The sequence below is a fragment of the Gymnoscopelus microlampas genome (genome assembly GCF_963454915.1).
Source record: "Gymnoscopelus microlampas genome assembly, chromosome: 10".
Taxonomy (NCBI): Eukaryota; Metazoa; Chordata; class Actinopteri; order Myctophiformes; family Myctophidae; genus Gymnoscopelus; species Gymnoscopelus microlampas.
Genome location: NC_139947.1, coordinates 48,706,337 through 48,722,530, shown reverse-complemented (window position 1 = coordinate 48,722,530; position 16,194 = coordinate 48,706,337). Strand labels below are relative to the sequence as shown.

General features: G+C 44.3%; 1 protein-coding gene across 1 annotated transcript in view; it reads left to right on the top strand.

Moving 5' to 3' along the window:
- Positions 1–16,194, top strand: part of LOC311052909 (membrane-associated guanylate kinase, WW and PDZ domain-containing protein 1-like) — a gene marked incomplete at its 5' end in the record, with an annotated part of 191,782 nt that overhangs the window by 139,484 nt on the left and 36,104 nt on the right. The window contains one exon of the mRNA XM_084068210.1: positions 12,088–12,122. Within this exon, the coding sequence (XP_083924336.1) occupies positions 12,088–12,122 (35 nt within the window). The remainder of the gene's footprint in view (positions 1–12,087; positions 12,123–16,194) is intronic.

Here is a 16,194-nt window from a genome sequence, read left to right as displayed (position 1 = left end):
AGAAAGTTACAGTACAAATACTGTACAGTGTATATGTCCCTACAATTACAGTCCATTTAGAGGCATAAACAAGTTGTATCAAGTTCTGAATATGTCTAAGCCAGTGTCAACATGCAGCTCAGTTTAGACCGCCATATCTGGTAACTGGTCTCAATTATCAGATGTACACCAGCATGGCTCAGATAAAACATCCTTTTTTGTCGTAGCCACACACACACACACGGTTCCACAATTTATTCTTATCAGCGTTGGGACATTAAGACACGCTTCAACAATGCACAACTAGTTTGCTTGTGGGCAAAAAATAATAATAAACAGATACACAGTGTAGTGAATCTTACATGTGCTGGCTTTGCAGTAACAAACAAAAATAAAAATAGAAACATCTAATTATTCGATTGTTTTCCTCCATAGTGTTAATAGAAGGCCCATAACACATTTTTTGTCAGTACAATTATGTTTTAGTTTTTTTTCCATGGCAAAACAATGCGTGTGAAATCAAACAGAAGCCAGAGTTTGGGCTTTTAGAGAGAGAGAGAGAGCGAGAGAGAGAGAGAGAGAGAGAGAGAGAGAGAGAGAGAGAGAGCGAGCTCCATAAAGGAGTGTCCTAGTTTTTAGGACAGTGCTGCACAGTGCTGAATGCCACCCACAGAACACAAGCAGCGTTGCCAGATTCGGCAAGAGAAATAAGCAGCCAGGTCTATGAAAACGAGCCCAAAAGAAGCGACTGAGCAAATTTGAAAATGGCCGATCTACAAGTTCACAACGCGTTGCGATATCACCCTCCCCGCCCGGCTTCTCTCCCCATGAACACGGGCAAATGTTGTGTTTGTGTTGGAATAAAATAAAGTATCCTATAAAATATATTTTTGAATTTCCAATTTCTGCAACTTGTGAGCTTCAGTCTCCGGCCAAGTTCAGAGACTATGTTTTCGCTCCGCTCCTGTCCGTCAGTCAGTCAGTCAGTCAGTCAGTCAGTCAGTCTTTGAACAGCTAATCTCTGGCACTGCTGGACCGATTGGTGTGAAATGTTGCTCACACACTTGGTAGCAGTGTTGGAAAGTAACGAAGTACATCTACTTAAGTACAATTTTGAGGTATTTGTACTTTACTTGAGTATTTCCAATTTCCATATAAAACATACATTAACCACTTTAGCCCTATTTTATACCTAGGCTATTTGAAAATAGACGATCTACAAGCTCACAACGCGTCGCATCGCCATTTTGCGCCAGACTAGATTTTCCACCATTAAAAAATAAATTAAAAAAACACACCGCGGTGTGACCTTGTAGATCGGCCTATTTTGGCTGAATGTTCATCCCAGGATAAGAAGGGAAACCAGGGTTCAAGCAGTGAGAGGGTTCATTCAGACGTCTTTAAAATATTCATTGTGTCCTTTCTGCTGTTTACCATTCAGTAGGATCCTTCCTTCCTTTCCTTACCTCCTTCCCTCCTTCCTTCCTTCTTTGTAAAAAAAAAAGGAGGCCAAGCGTGACGTTCCCTCCATCTTGTCTTCCCATCCATCCTTTGTTGCCATGACAATACTCCACATCACTTCTGTAGGTTCTGTCCCTAGAGAGAGAGAGAGAGAGAGAGAGAGAGAGAGAGAGAGGGAGAGAGAGAGAGAGAGAGAGAGAGAGAGAGAGAGAGAGAGAGAGAGGGAGAGAGAGAGAGAGAGAGAGGGGGGGAGCGAAAACGAGTGAAAAAGAGAAAAGGGAATAAAATATAAGGTCAATGACAGCAGGAAACAATGGAATGTGAAGCCGTCAGATGTGTGTGTGTGGGGGGGGGGGTTGTGGATGGGGGGTGGAGAGAATGATAATTTTGTCGCCACTCCTTTGGGTCTAAACTCTGTCCTCTGCCTTTACCCATCCTAACTATTAGGAGCAGTGAGTGATATTAACACATTGGGTGCCTGAATTTTATAATAACAGATTACGTTCGGTGCCAGCGTCCGTTGCACTGTGCTGTTTAAAGCTGTAGACTCCACGACGAGCAATCCATGAAAAACAACGCATGTGTGAAGGGTGCGCGATGGTCCTGGCTCACGCTGGGCAAGACCTGGGATGTTGGTTGTCTAGGAAGTTGACGACCGGAAATGGTTGAATTTGGCGGAAGTACCGCCCAAGGAAATGACGTTGATGCTTTACAAATCTGTTAACATTCTCCTTGAATGAAACAAGTGTTGTGATTGGTCAAAAAATATAGTTTCCAGGGGAAACGGAAATCCTGTCCACTCAGGACTTCCTAGACACTCGATGCTTTAGGTCGTGACCAGGCTCTTCTTTTCACAGATGAGTGAGGCTGGGACCGAGGCTAGTCCTAAAAATAAGTAAATAAATCAGCCACTGCCAGCGACTATGAGCTTGTAGATCTGCTGTTTTTGAATAGCCAAATAAGTCTAAAATGACACAGATGTGTTCCCGGTCTTAATGGATTAACATTCACACCTAGCCGTTCCAATTAAACTAATCAAAATAGACAGAGTCTGGCAGAGTGGAGCCGGCTAAGTGGCTAGGCAGGGGAAGTTTGCAGATGTAGTAGCTAAACCTTCAGTAATTTTTTTTTTCTAGAATCAAATATCTTTATTACAGTGAGATTGAGCTAACAGTTACATTTTGTTTCTCTGTGTGTTCAGTTTGGGAAAAGTTGTCTAGCGCACCACACACACACAGCCATCTCAATGTTGGTTCTGGATTAGTATTTTTACTTAAGTAAATAATCTGAGTACTTCCATTGCTGCAAGGAGCACCACCTCGCGGCGCGCGCCCACACACACACACACACACACACACACACACACACACACACACACATTCATTTATTACCAAGCTAAGCATGTGCAGATTGCTATAGTGTTTAATATGTTTGAATAATGTATGTTGTGTGTGTGTGTGTGTGTGTGTGTGTGTGTGTGTGTGTGTGTGTGTGTGTGTGTGTGTGTGTGTGTGTGTGTGTGTGTGTGTGTGTGTGTGTGTGTGTGTGTGTGTGTGTGTGTGTGTGTATGAGAGAGAGAGAGAGAGAGAGAGAGAGAATGTATGTAGTGTGTGTGTGTGTGTGTGTGTGTGTATGTGTGTATGAGAGAGAGAGAGAGAGAGAGAGAGAGGCGTGCTCTGAGCCATGATGACTGGCAGTGCGGGGGAGGGGCAGGCCTGAGTCTGACATGGCCTTGAAAAAGCCATCTGTCACATACACATCACAGCGTTGTGTGTGTATGTTTGTGCGTGTGCGTGCGTGTGTGTGTACGTACATAAACATGTGTATGTACTGGGGGTGAAAAGATGAGTGGATTCTCTCTCTCTCTCTCTCGCTCGCTCGCTCGCTCTCTCAGACTCCATCTCTCTCTCTTCCCCCAATTGAGGAGCAAAGCTAGGATTACATCATCACCTCTGAAGGGAAGATCTTCACTCAGTAGAAACCTCTTATCTCCATATTCTAACTTTTTGTCTTTTTTTTTCGTAAATTAACGCGCTACTTGATCATACTACAGCGTCACACAAAAGCATCGAAAACAGCAGATCTACAAGCTCGAAACGCGGCGCGAAGCGACGCGTTTCGAGCTTGTAGATCTGCTGTTTTCGATGCTTTTGAATTTTAATCCTGAAAAGTAACAGTTTTGGACATTATGAGGTTTCCACCCGACAGAGACGATACTCTTCTTCATAACGCATATTAAGATTAATCTGAGCATCATTTTTTTTACAAAAAAACTCATGTCGTTGCCGGGCGACAGAAGACTCGATTGAAAACATCAAGTCTTTTTGCCTTTTTTTTTCGTAAATTAACGCGCTACTTGATCATACTACAGCGTCACACAAAAGCATCGAAAACAGCAGATCTACAAGCTCGAAACGCGGCGCGAAGCGACGCGTTTCGAGCTTGTAGATCTGCTGTTTTCGATGCTTTTGAATTTTAATCCTGAAAAGTAACAGTTTTGGACATTATGAGGTTTCCACCCGACAGAGACGATACTCTTCTACAAGCAGATCTACAAGCTCGAAACGCGTCGCTTCGCGCCGCGTTTCGAGCTTGTAGATCTGCTGTTTTCGATGCTTTTGTGTGACGCTGTAGTATGATCAAGTAGCGCGTTAATTTACGAAAAAAAAAGGCAAAAAGACTTGATGTTTTCAATCGAGTCTTCTGTCGCCCGGCAACGACATGAGTTTTTTTGTAAAAAAAATGATGCTCAGATTAATCTTAATATGCGTTATGAAGAAGAGTATCGTCTCTGTCGGGTGGAAACCTCATAATGTCCAAAACTGTTACTTTTCTTTATGAAATGTTTTTTTTACCAAGGTAATGAAAACCAAGGTAATAAGTTCCGGTGTTTCAAACGGAGGCTGTGCTGAGGTGAATATGGCTGAATGGCTTGGTGTTTCAATGCAGCGTTTGTGTGTGTGTGTATGTGTGTGTGTGTATGCGTGCACGTGCGTCCGTGAGTCAACTGTACCTCAACACCACGCAGCTGTGTTGAAACATGCGCTACACCAACAATGGCCTCTCCTCCTGGTTTGATGCAAAAAAAACAATTTTGCCCATGGTTATTTATTTGTTCTTCTTTCTTCTTCGTGCCGTTCTATTTAGTCTAATATTCCATTCTCTTCTCTCCATGGGGCGGCTCGCCGAGTGGGCAGAGAGGCCGTCTGGTGAGGCAGAAGGTCCCCGGTTCAATGACCCCCCTGGCCACGGTCTATGTGTCCAAGTGTCCCTGAGCAACTCATTCACTGCCATTCACTAAATAGCCCAAAAAGCCCAGACTGCCAGGATTTTGTGATTTTCTTACCCTTTTTCAAGTAGTCACAGAATATTTATCTCCAGTATGATCGATCCCCTGATGGTTGCTAATCACTGAGGGTTTCACTGTGCTTCCCTAAAAAAAAAAGTTTGCTTGTTATACCCAGTTGAAAATAGCATATTTCGCTCCAAAATACACAGGATACCAAATATTTCCCTAATACTTTAACCAGGAAGTGAATGGAGCAGTAAATCTTTGGATTGCGTTATCTCATGGTTCTGTGTGGGAAAAAAAAGAAGACGTCATTGGCAGGGAATGAGTTAAGCAGCCCGACAGAAACCATATTATAACGCATTGTAGACCCGACCTTATTATTCAGCCTTAACCCGATTAAAGATCTTCACAGTCTCCTCTCTCTCTCTTCTCATTGTGCTGAGTAAGGTCCGTTCAGTATTCATAAAAGCCGGTCCTTTCTCTCTAAGCCTCCCTCCCCCGCGTTGCACCTTTAGTGATCCGTTCAAAACCTTTTTTAAATGGAGAGACGGTGAAGAAACAGATTAATTGTTGCGTTTCAGGCAGCGTTGAGCAGCCAGGGCCGTGTTATCGTTCGGCCCGGCTTCAGGCAGAGAGAGAGAGGGAGTGTGAAGACTTAATGCATCATTTATAGATGCCGTGCGCACGTGTGTCGACGCAGCAAGCTACGCTTACAGTTTCTTTTTTCTTTGTGCCAGCTTGCCTGTGTTGGTATAATGTATATCGTTTGCTGTCGAGGCGAAAAAAACTCTTATCTCCATATTTAAACTTTTTGTGTGTTTTTTCGTAAATTGACGCCCTATGTGATCACACTACAGCGTCACAAAAAGCATCAAAAGTTGCAGATCTGCAAGCTCAAAACACATCGGGGTCAAATTGATTTTCAGTTTGGTTCTCTTTAATTCCTTTGAAAAAGGCAGTCATCGATCGAGCCATATTGTCTTTGTTCAAACTCCATTAGTGCCGTTGTTACCTGGTCTGTGTAGGGGAACGCTCTAATCAGGTTTGACCACGTTCATTGTTCAAGTGTTACAAAGCGAAACGTTGTCCATGTTGAAAAGAGATCAGCCTCCCAGTGCTGGCAATGATGCAAGGGTCACAGACACGCACGCACACACACACACGCACACGCACACGCACACGCACAGCTAAAGTACTGTACTTAAGTAGATTTTGAGACTTTACTTGAGTATTTCCAATTTTCTATACTTTTACTTCTACTCCACTACATTACAGAGACAAATATTGTACTTTTTACTCCACTACACCTATTTTAACAACTTATAGTTACTAGTTACTTTGTAGATTTCGATTATTATTGCAAAACATACAGTACATTAACCACTTGAGTCCTTACAGCATATACGACATACTTTGACTATTTGAAAATGCCCGATCAGTTTTCTAAAGATTTTTTATAAATGTTGAAAAACTGTACATTCTGAAACTGCATAATGACTACTACAACTGTATTTTTATTCCAATACTTTTATACGTTTACTCAAGTACATCTTCTTACTTGTAACAGAGTATTTCTACATTGAGTTCTTCTTCCACCATTGCATTGCACGCACGCAGTCTTTGTGGACAATCCCACAAAACAGGGTGAGAGAGAGATGGAGAGAGAGAGAAAACAGAGAGAATAAATTATGAATCGTGTGGAGTGAGGGAGAGAGGGAGAGAGGTAGAGAGAGAGAGGGGGAGAGGGAGAAAGAGAGGGGCTTTGCAGCAACACAAAGTTTTAACTTTTAATGATTTCTCAGCGATGCTGCAGAGTGTGAATATGAAAGAAAGATTCTGAGCTGGAGATGTTCTGCTCTCACGCCCTTGTGTTAACCCCTTGAACCCCAGCAGCATCCATATTGTGGGGACCCGGCCGTGGCGGATCCATTTGTACACTTTCAGAGTAAAATGTATACTCTGCGTTTGACTGTGTGGAGTCCAGGAAAAGAGCACGACGTTCACTGATCTCCTACAGAAACCTTCTATGGACCTTTTCACACTTGACAACATACATCACACATTCTAAATGGCTCTTAATGGACCTGTGACTCTGAGAGTGTCAAAGTGCACCCTATGGGTACACTTGGGTCCATGACATGTTGAATGATACTCTCCGAGTTAAGGGTGTCATTTATATTTTATGGTTAAAACAATATGCTTTTTTTGTTAAAAGGTTTATAGCTCTATTTTCTGATAGTATTCATTGCTATATAGAGCAGGGGTCTTCAACGTTTTCAGGCCAAAGAGAGAGATGAAGCAGGGACCCCCTCTATATTGCATACAATTGTGTTTCAGATTCAGCTTTTTTTGTTTACTTGGTCTGCTCTTTTTTCCCTCTACACCAAACATCTCTTTGCCAAAAATAGCCGATCTACAAGCTCACAACGCCTCGCAGAGGCGTTGCCCTCAGAATAAGGATGCTAGGGTTCAAGTGGTTTATGTAAAAAAGAAATCCTCTCACACAAAGATTTGGCGGACCCCCTGTAGTAGCTCTGAGGACCCCCTAGAGGTCCCGGAACCCGTGTTGAAGACCCCTGGTTTATAGCTCTATTTTCTGATAGTATTCATTGCTATATAGAGAGTTTGTTCAGTAACAGGAGTCTCCCTGTCTCTCCAGCTCTTTAGTAAACAGAAAATGCATTTTGAGGTTGGGATACCAATTTTATCCAATCAGGAGAGAGACCTCACACAGATTAAACAACTGAAATAATTTGGGAGTGATGACAGGAAGAAATTAACGAGAGAAAAAACGTAATGGAACTGAAACACTATAAAAATTCAAGCTGACTAGACCATACCCGGTCGGCGCAGCGCATCCGTGGGGGGATATGCGCACATGATCTGGCAACCCGGGAGGCAGTTTGTCCCATAGCTGGGCAGCCGCAGCTATGGGACGACATTCTTTGACACAAAAACGCTAATAAGAAGCTGGGATTTGATTAAATTGAAAAACGGGCTTCACAGTTGCGTTCAGATTGTAATGGTCAATGGCTGTGTGCAAAATCAGAGCAATTGGTCCAGCCAGTGAGGAGAACCGGGTATCTTCACTCACCACTACAGAGGTTACTAGAATTATTACTAGAATTATAGTAGGATAGTAGGATAAATAGGTACTCACTCCTGATCATCTGAAATTATCAACCCACCTGAAAATGTATTTTCTGTTTATTAAAAGGTGGAGAGACAGGGATACCTCTATCACTGAGCAAATAAAACACTCTATAGCGATGATTGCTTCCAGGGGGTCCCTGGAACAAAACATTTTGAGATCTGGGTCCACGGCCAAATACATATTTAAAAAATGTTTCTGAATCCTAACAGTACGTTGCTATATCAGTGATGCTCCAACGTTTCCATGTCAAGGACACGAACCCCCATCTCAAAATATGTTGTTCCAGGGACCCCCAGATGCCCAGCTCGGAGTTAAAAAATGTTCGCTTTAAAACATATATATATATTCAAAGATTTTCCTCGTTTTTAAAAAAGATAGCAGATCTACAAGCTCATAGTGTGGCACTCGGTGCCGCGCCATGAGCTTGCAGATCTGCTATTTTTGGATAGCCAAAGAAATCTCAAATGACACGGATGCGTTCCCAGGCTAAATGAGTACTGAGTGTGTTAGTCCGCGTAGTGACACAGTTCCACTGACAAGGTGTGCATGCTATATTTGACATGCTAGACTCCTGCCACTGTAGTATGTAGGACAAACGTTTAACTGCCACGAGTAGCATAGCAACAGTGTTTCTTCTTTGTGGTCCCACTTTATGTTATTTATACTACTCATTTATATTATTATATATATTTGTTTCATCTCTCAGTGTTTTGCACTGTTGTAAGAGATGGCATAGCGCACTGTTCCTTAACGTTGGTTTACGGGTCTGTAACTCTCGAGAGTGTACAAATGGAACCAGATGGACCCTGAAAGGGTACACTCTCAGAGTTGTATTAAAGGTAGGGTTAAAATAAGTGTTAAATAGCTCTATATTGTGATAGTACTCATTGCTTTAGAGTGTTTGTTCAGTAAAAGGAGTCTCCCTTGTCTCTCCAGCTCTTTATTAAACAGAAAATGCATTTTGAGGTTGGGATACCAATTTTATCCAATCAGGAGAGAGACCTCACACAGATTAAACAACTGAAATAATTTGGGAGTGATGACAGGAAGAAATTAACGAGAGAAAAAACGTAATGGAACTGAAACACTATAAAAATTCAAGCTGACTAGACCATACCCGGTCGGCGCAGCGCATCCGTGGGGGGATATGCGCACATGATCTGGCAACCCGGGAGGCAGTTTGTCCCATAGCTGGGCAGCCGCAGCTATGGGACGACATTCTTTGACACAAAAACGCTAATAAGAAGCTGGGATTTGATTAAATTGAAAAACGGGCTTCACAGTTGCGTTCAGATTGTAATGGTCAATGGCTGTGTGCAAAATCAGAGCAATTGGTCCAGCCAGTGAGGAGAACCGGGTATCTTCACTCACCACTACAGAGGTTACTAGAATTATTACTAGAATTATAGTAGGATAGTAGGATAAATAGGTACTCACTCCTGATCATCTGAAATTATCAACCCACCTGAAAATGTATTTTCTGTTTATTAAAAGGTGGAGAGACAGGGATACCTCTATCACTGAGCAAATAAAACACTCTATAGCGATGATTGCTTCCAGGGGGTCCCTGGAACAAAACATTTTGAGATCTGGGTCCACGGCCAAATACATATTTAAAAAATGTTTCTGAATCCTAACAGTACGTTGCTATATCAGTGATGCTCCAACGTTTCCATGTCAAGGACACGAACCCCCATCTCAAAATATGTTGTTCCAGGGACCCCCAGATGCCCAGCTCGGAGTTAAAAAATGTTCGCTTTAAAACATATATATATATTCAAAGATTTTTCCTCGTTTTTTAAAAAAGATAGCAGATCTACAAGCTCATAGTGTGGCACTCGGTGCCGCGCCATGAGCTTGCAGATCTGCTATTTTTGGATAGCCAAAGAAATCTCAAATGACACGGATGCGTTCCCAGGCTAAATGAGTACTGAGTGTGTTAGTCCGCGTAGTGACACAGTTCCACTGACAAGGTGTGCATGCTATATTTGACATGCTAGACTCCTGCCACTGTAGTATGTAGGACAAACGGTTTAACTGCCACGAGTAGCATAGCAACAGTGTTTCTTCTTTGTGGTCCCACTTTATGTTATTTATACTACTCATTTATATTATTATATATATTTGTTTCATCTCTCAGTGTTTTGCACTGTTGTAAGAGATGGCATAGCGCACTGTTCCTTAACGTTGGTTTACGGGTCTGTAACTCTCGAGAGTGTACAAATGGAACCAGATGGACCCTGAAAGGGTACACTCTCAGAGTTGTATTAAAGGTAGGGTTAAAATAAGTGTTAAATAGCTCTATATTGTGATAGTACTCATTGCTTTAGAGTGTTTGTTCAGTAAAAGGAGTCTCCCTTGTCTCTCCAGCTCTTTATTAAACAGAAAATGCATTTTCAGTGCTCTCTGCTGATTGGCTTAAATGTTGTCACCTACCTGAAATATTCTGTACCAAAGAACTGAAGAGACCCCTGTGACCGAACAAAACATTATTTTAGCAATGATTACTATCAGAATATAGTACTTTAACCTTTTAAAACGAAACAAAATGTTAACCAAAAAATATCACTTACCCTACCTTTAACACTTGAGGATCTTACCTACCCTACAATGTAGGTCAGGATCCCAGAGATAAGAGATTGTGATCAAATGGGGGGGTCCGTAGCCTTAATGCATACCAAACTGCAGGGTCCTTGAAATTAAAAAAAAGACAAGGGTTGAGAATCACGGGCGGATATATAGGGAATATCAGAGGCATACAATACAGTTCAGGAGTGATATTCGTATACGTTTGAACGTTGTGTGAACGTTGTTTAAAAAGCCGGGATGGTGGATGCAATCTCCACATGCATGTTCGCTTTGAACGCTCGCCTCATGACAATTGACACTTCAGTGTTAATATTTCATGGAGGAGGTGTGTTACATTGATCTTTTCAGGGGGTGAATCTCTGCGTGATCCGTGTGTGTGTGTGCGCGTGTGTGTGTGCGCATGCGCGCGTGTGCCTTTGAGGAAAATAGCGAGAGAGAGAGAGAGAGAGAGAGAGAGAGAGAATATGAGGGGTGGGTGGGTGGGTGTCTCTAAGCAAGTCGCTAGTACATCTAGGAGGAAGAGGGGGAGGGCACAAAAAAGGAGCCAGAGAAGGAGAGAAGATCCTAGTTTCCAACGTGTGAGGCTTCAAGCAGAGGCAGGGGGATAGAGAGCAGGTTCGGGGAGGGAGGGGGGGCACGGCATGGCAGGAGGGGCAGGCAAGGCGGGATGCTCAAGACTCGCCCTTTGATAATGACGCTTTAACCTGCCCCGGGCTGCTGCTGGCGCCGACCCTCTCTACTACACGGATAGCCTCCCGGATTCTTACCTGAGCGCCGCTTCTGTGTGACTGTGTGAGAGAGAGAGAGAGAGAGGGAGAGAGAGAGAGAGCGAGGCGTTGGGCTGGTGGGTGGGCGGACAGAGAGAGAGGGAGAGAGAGAGAGAGAGAGAGAGAGAGAGAGAGAGAGAGAGAGAGAGAGAGAGAGAGCGAGGGCGTTGGGCTGGTGGGTGGGCGGACAGAGAGAGAGGGAGAGAGAGAGAGAGAGAGAGAGAGAGAGAGAGAGAGAGAGAGAGAGAGAGAGAAGAGAGAGAGAGAGAGAGAGAGAGAGAGAGAGAGAGAGAGAGAGAGAGAGAGAGAGAGAGAGAGAGAGAGAGAGAGAGAGAGAGAGAGAGAGAGAGAGAGAGAGAGAGAGAGAGAGCAGTGGGTAGGTTTGTGGTGGACCTGTGGCGGCAGCATCATCGGTATAGCAGTCAGTGTGTCTCTAATGCAGAGCGATGAGTGGCTCCTCGTCCTAATAGAGGTGCAGCGCACGGAGAGAGGAGAGAACGGAGAGGAGAGAACGGAGAGTGGGGGGGGGGGGTAGGACCTCATCACTTAGGCAACCCCTAGCGCAGTGGTGTTGCTGAGAGGGAAGAGAGAGAGAGAGAGAGTGAGAGGGCGGGAGAGGAAAGCTGGGGAGCCAGCTGTGCTCGCTGGCTGGTTCGCCGGTTCGCTCGCCGCCGCTGCTGCTGCTGCTGCAGGGAAAGCGCAGAAACGTTGGTTCCCGGGGAGTTTTTTGTTTGTTTTAGTTATTTTTGTGTTGTTGCTCAGACAACAGAGAGGACGGGGTGTGGGGACGAGGAAAACGACCGGTTCATTAATGCTCTCTCTGTCTCTCTGTCGCTGCTTTGCAGGAGTGGTGCCGGCCAAGCGGAGTCCCAAGCTGGTGGTGAGTACTAAACACTTACTAACTAACTCTGTCACGTACAACACCTGTGTCCAATCCTCCTCCCGGTGCTGCCTGTAGTTCAACCCGGAGGAGAGGTGTGCAAATGTAACCAAATGGACCCGCCAGGGTTCATTTGGTTTACATTTGCACACCTGTGTGCGTGTCTGTGTGTGTGTGTGTGTGTGTGTGTGTGTGTGTGTGTGTATATGTGTGCCTTGTTTCTGCATTTTAGACATAAAGACGTGGTAGAGAATATATCTTAGCCTCTCTCCCCCCTGTTCAACTCTGTGTCTGTCCAGAGCTCCATAAATCTCCCTCCCGCCTCTTTGACTTCGACGTTCACGTGTTTTTTTTTTTTTTTAATCAAACGCTCGCCGTCGTCACCGCTGCATGCGCTCCCACAACACCCCCTCCCCTCCCCCACCCCCCTCTCCTCTCCTCTCCTCCGCGCTCTGTCGCGATGGCGTCATCCTCTCCTGAGTGATGAAGGACAGCTGGGGGGGGGGGGGGGGGGGTTGAGGGGGGGGCTGGGGTCCTGGCAGGACAAGGCAGATAAAGATCTGAAAAACGGCCGGGCCAGCTGGCGGTTGGGTGGGTGGGCGGGAGAGGAAGAGGAAGGCATGATGATGAGGAAGATGAGAGTTTAGAGAGAGAGAGAGAGGGCGTCCCTTAACCCATTAAGACCTGAAGCCGATTCTACATGTCTCCTAAATCTCAACAGTATTCTGAAAAACCTATGTTTCTATATCAGTGGTGCTCAATCTTTTTCATGTCAAGGACCCCCAAAATGATAAGTATTTGGCCGCGAAACCCCCATCAAAATATTTTGTTCCAGGGACCCCCAGAAGCAAAGATTTGAGTTAAAAATGTTCGCTTTAAAAATATATATATTCAAAGATTTGCACACATTTTCACAAATTTTAAAAAATAGCAGATCTACAAGCTCATAGCGCGGCACTCGGTGCCGCGCTATGAGCTTGTATATCTGCTATTTTTGAATAGCCCAAAGTGTGTTTAGCTCAAATCTAAAAAATGACACAGTTCCAGGTATTAATGGGTTATTAAGTGGTGAATCACTGAGTCGACCCACGGCGAGCGGGGGGACGAGGGGGACTGAACAGAGGAGTTTGATTTGATTTATTTGACTTTAGGTTTCAAAGAAAAACACGACAAAGAAAGAAACGTCAAGGATAAAGACACACAATGAAGTCAGAGGCTGGTTTCCGTGGTGTAGTCCTTGGTCTCGCACAAACAAAACACATCAAATAATGTAAGACACTTTAAAGACTATATGAAAAAACGAGAGAAGAATGACAGCATATAAATCAAATAAATGAAACAAGCGGCTGCTAAAAATAACCTTTTCTCAAAGACAAAACAAAGACGATGACTTTAGCTAATGCTAATGTTATCATCAGTCAAGTCAATCGGGCTCTATGCACAGTAGCCATTATTGGAAAGAAATTGGGCCTCTTCCTTACTTCCTTCACAGGTGTTACCCAATGATACTACTGATGAAGCCTCTGTTCCATTCTGGTCAAACACAGGTTGTCAGGGTGCTGATATTGTTGCATGTTGGCTCACTGGAAACACTACACCAGTGGGTCTCAAAGTGGGGGTCCCTCATGGTTCCTTGAGGGGGTTCCAAATGGACCCTTACAGGTGTGTAACTCTGAGAGTGTACAAATGGAACCAATTTGGTTCCATTTGTACACTCTCAGAGTTAAGGGGTTCCTTGAAAAAAAAATTGAGAACCACTGTGTTCCACTAAATGGAACAGAGCCGTCATTAGTGTCATTGGTAACACCTGTTAAGGAAGTAAGGAAGAGGCCCAATTTCTTTACAATATGGCTGCTGTGCCTAGAGCCTATTACATTTTTCTTTGCAGCGGCGGATAGGAGAGACATGGGGGGGGTAAATCAAGGCATGGGGGGGGGGGGGTCAACAGTTCGAACAGCAGCACTTGCTCGGGTGTCACAGAACAATTATTCAGGCGTTTTAAAGAGCGTCCGCGGCGCCTCGTTTTTACAGCTCATCTCCATCTGATGAGAAATCAATACTGGAACCTGGCGAGCGGCCAGGGAACGCCACGGGGAGCGTTGAGTTACGGTCAGCCTCGGTTCAACCACCTATAGGGAGAGAGCCACAAAAATGACACCGCTCTACCCCCACCACCCACACCCCCACACCCTCACACCCCCGCAGGCACACTTGTCCCAAGGTCAGCATGGGACAGTGGATGTAACCCAACCCCAGGAAGGGTGTTAAACAGGAAGAGTGGACACCTTCAATGTTAACCCCCTTCAATCCAGGAACACGTCTTCATCATTTTAGGTTTTAGCTATAACCATTATTGTTTCTATACTTTGGCTATTCAAAAATAGCAGGGGTCCCTGGAACAACATATTTTGATGGGGATCGGCGGCCAAAAACATGTCATTTTGGGGGTCCTTGACATGAAAACGTTTGAGCATCAACTGATATAGCAACAATAGTTTTTCAGAAAAGTTAAGACATTTGTTGAGACGTTTGACAGTTTTAAAATGTATATATATTCAAAGATTTGCCCAAACTTTAACGTTTTTTCTAAAAGCAGATCTACAAGGTCATAGTGCGGCACTCGGTGCCACGCTATGAGCTTGTATATCTGCTATTTTTGAATAGCCAAAGAAATCTAAAACGACAAATCCGTACTTGCGAGGCTCACCATTGCTCCGATCCGCACCAAACTTGGCACAAACACTGTTCAGGGGCCTGGTGTGGCTATTGTGATGGCAATCACAATAGCCACACCAGGGGGCCACATGTGACTTTCAGGGGCCACGTTAGAGGGCCCCCCAAGGGCCACAGGCACACCGTTGATCCAATCCGTACCAAACTTGGCACAAATACTGTTCAGGGCTCTGCCTCGAGAACAGTCACACAAGGGGCCACGTCAGGGGGGCCCTCGGGGGCTCACGGGCACACCATGGTCCAATCCTCACCAAACCTCACACAAACTGTTCATGGGTCTGCCACAAGAATAGTCACACCAAAACAAAAAAAGCGGGTGGCAAAAGAAAAAAAAACATAGGGTAATTAATTTGTGGTTGTAGACAAGACAAACAGGTTAGACACCTGTTATATTTAATGAATTGTTTTCATTTACAATAAGTGAAAAGTTTTCATTTACAAAAATGCTCATACCCTACATGAACATAATGTATATTTGGTACATATCTGTCAAATGGATAAAACACGAGAGAGACCTCGAAACAAGCGTTGTGAGCTTGTAGATCAGCTATTTTTTGATTAATGTTCACCTAATACGACATGCCCAGAATTGGAAGTGGCAGTTGCCACCCCTCCCGGGACCCTAAATGAGGTAGGGGACTCTAGCATGTCAGCCTTTTTAGAACCAGCCTGTCTCCGGTATCTGACTAAACACACACTGCACTGACAAGTCCCACCTCGTTAGGAGGCTGGGCTCCTTCTGCCCCACCTCGTTAGTGGGTGGATCCCTCGTTAAGAGGGTGGGCTCCCTCTGTCCCACCTCGTTAAGCCCGTCTACCAATGATCAGACGAGAAGCCATCTCGGGGCCTGACAGTTTCCCCTCATTAATATTCTATGCCGGGATATTTTTAACCTTTCAGCTTCTCTGGATGTGAATCCAGATCAAAGCCAGGCAATGCAAGGCAAGGCAATGCCCTTTAAGACCGTAAACGCAAGTGATATGTGTGTTATCATAACCAGATAACATATGACGACGTTGATTTAGACCTAAAGTGTCTGTGATATTCAATGAAAGGGGTGAAAACTGCAGCTAATGGTTGTGGAAAGGAATTTGTCTCTGCCGTTTAGGAACATTGTGTCCAAAACCATTCCTTTTTTATTATTATGTAAAAATAAATAGCCGATCTACAAGCTCAACAATGTGTCGCATGGCGACTGCTATTTTCACTACGTTTGTGCGACACTCCTGTATGACATGGACATTCTGCCCGAATTACTTAAAAATCACTATCTATAGCTGTGTACAGACAACCATGTGTCATTAACATTTAATATAAATGCAATTACTTACTTATCCGT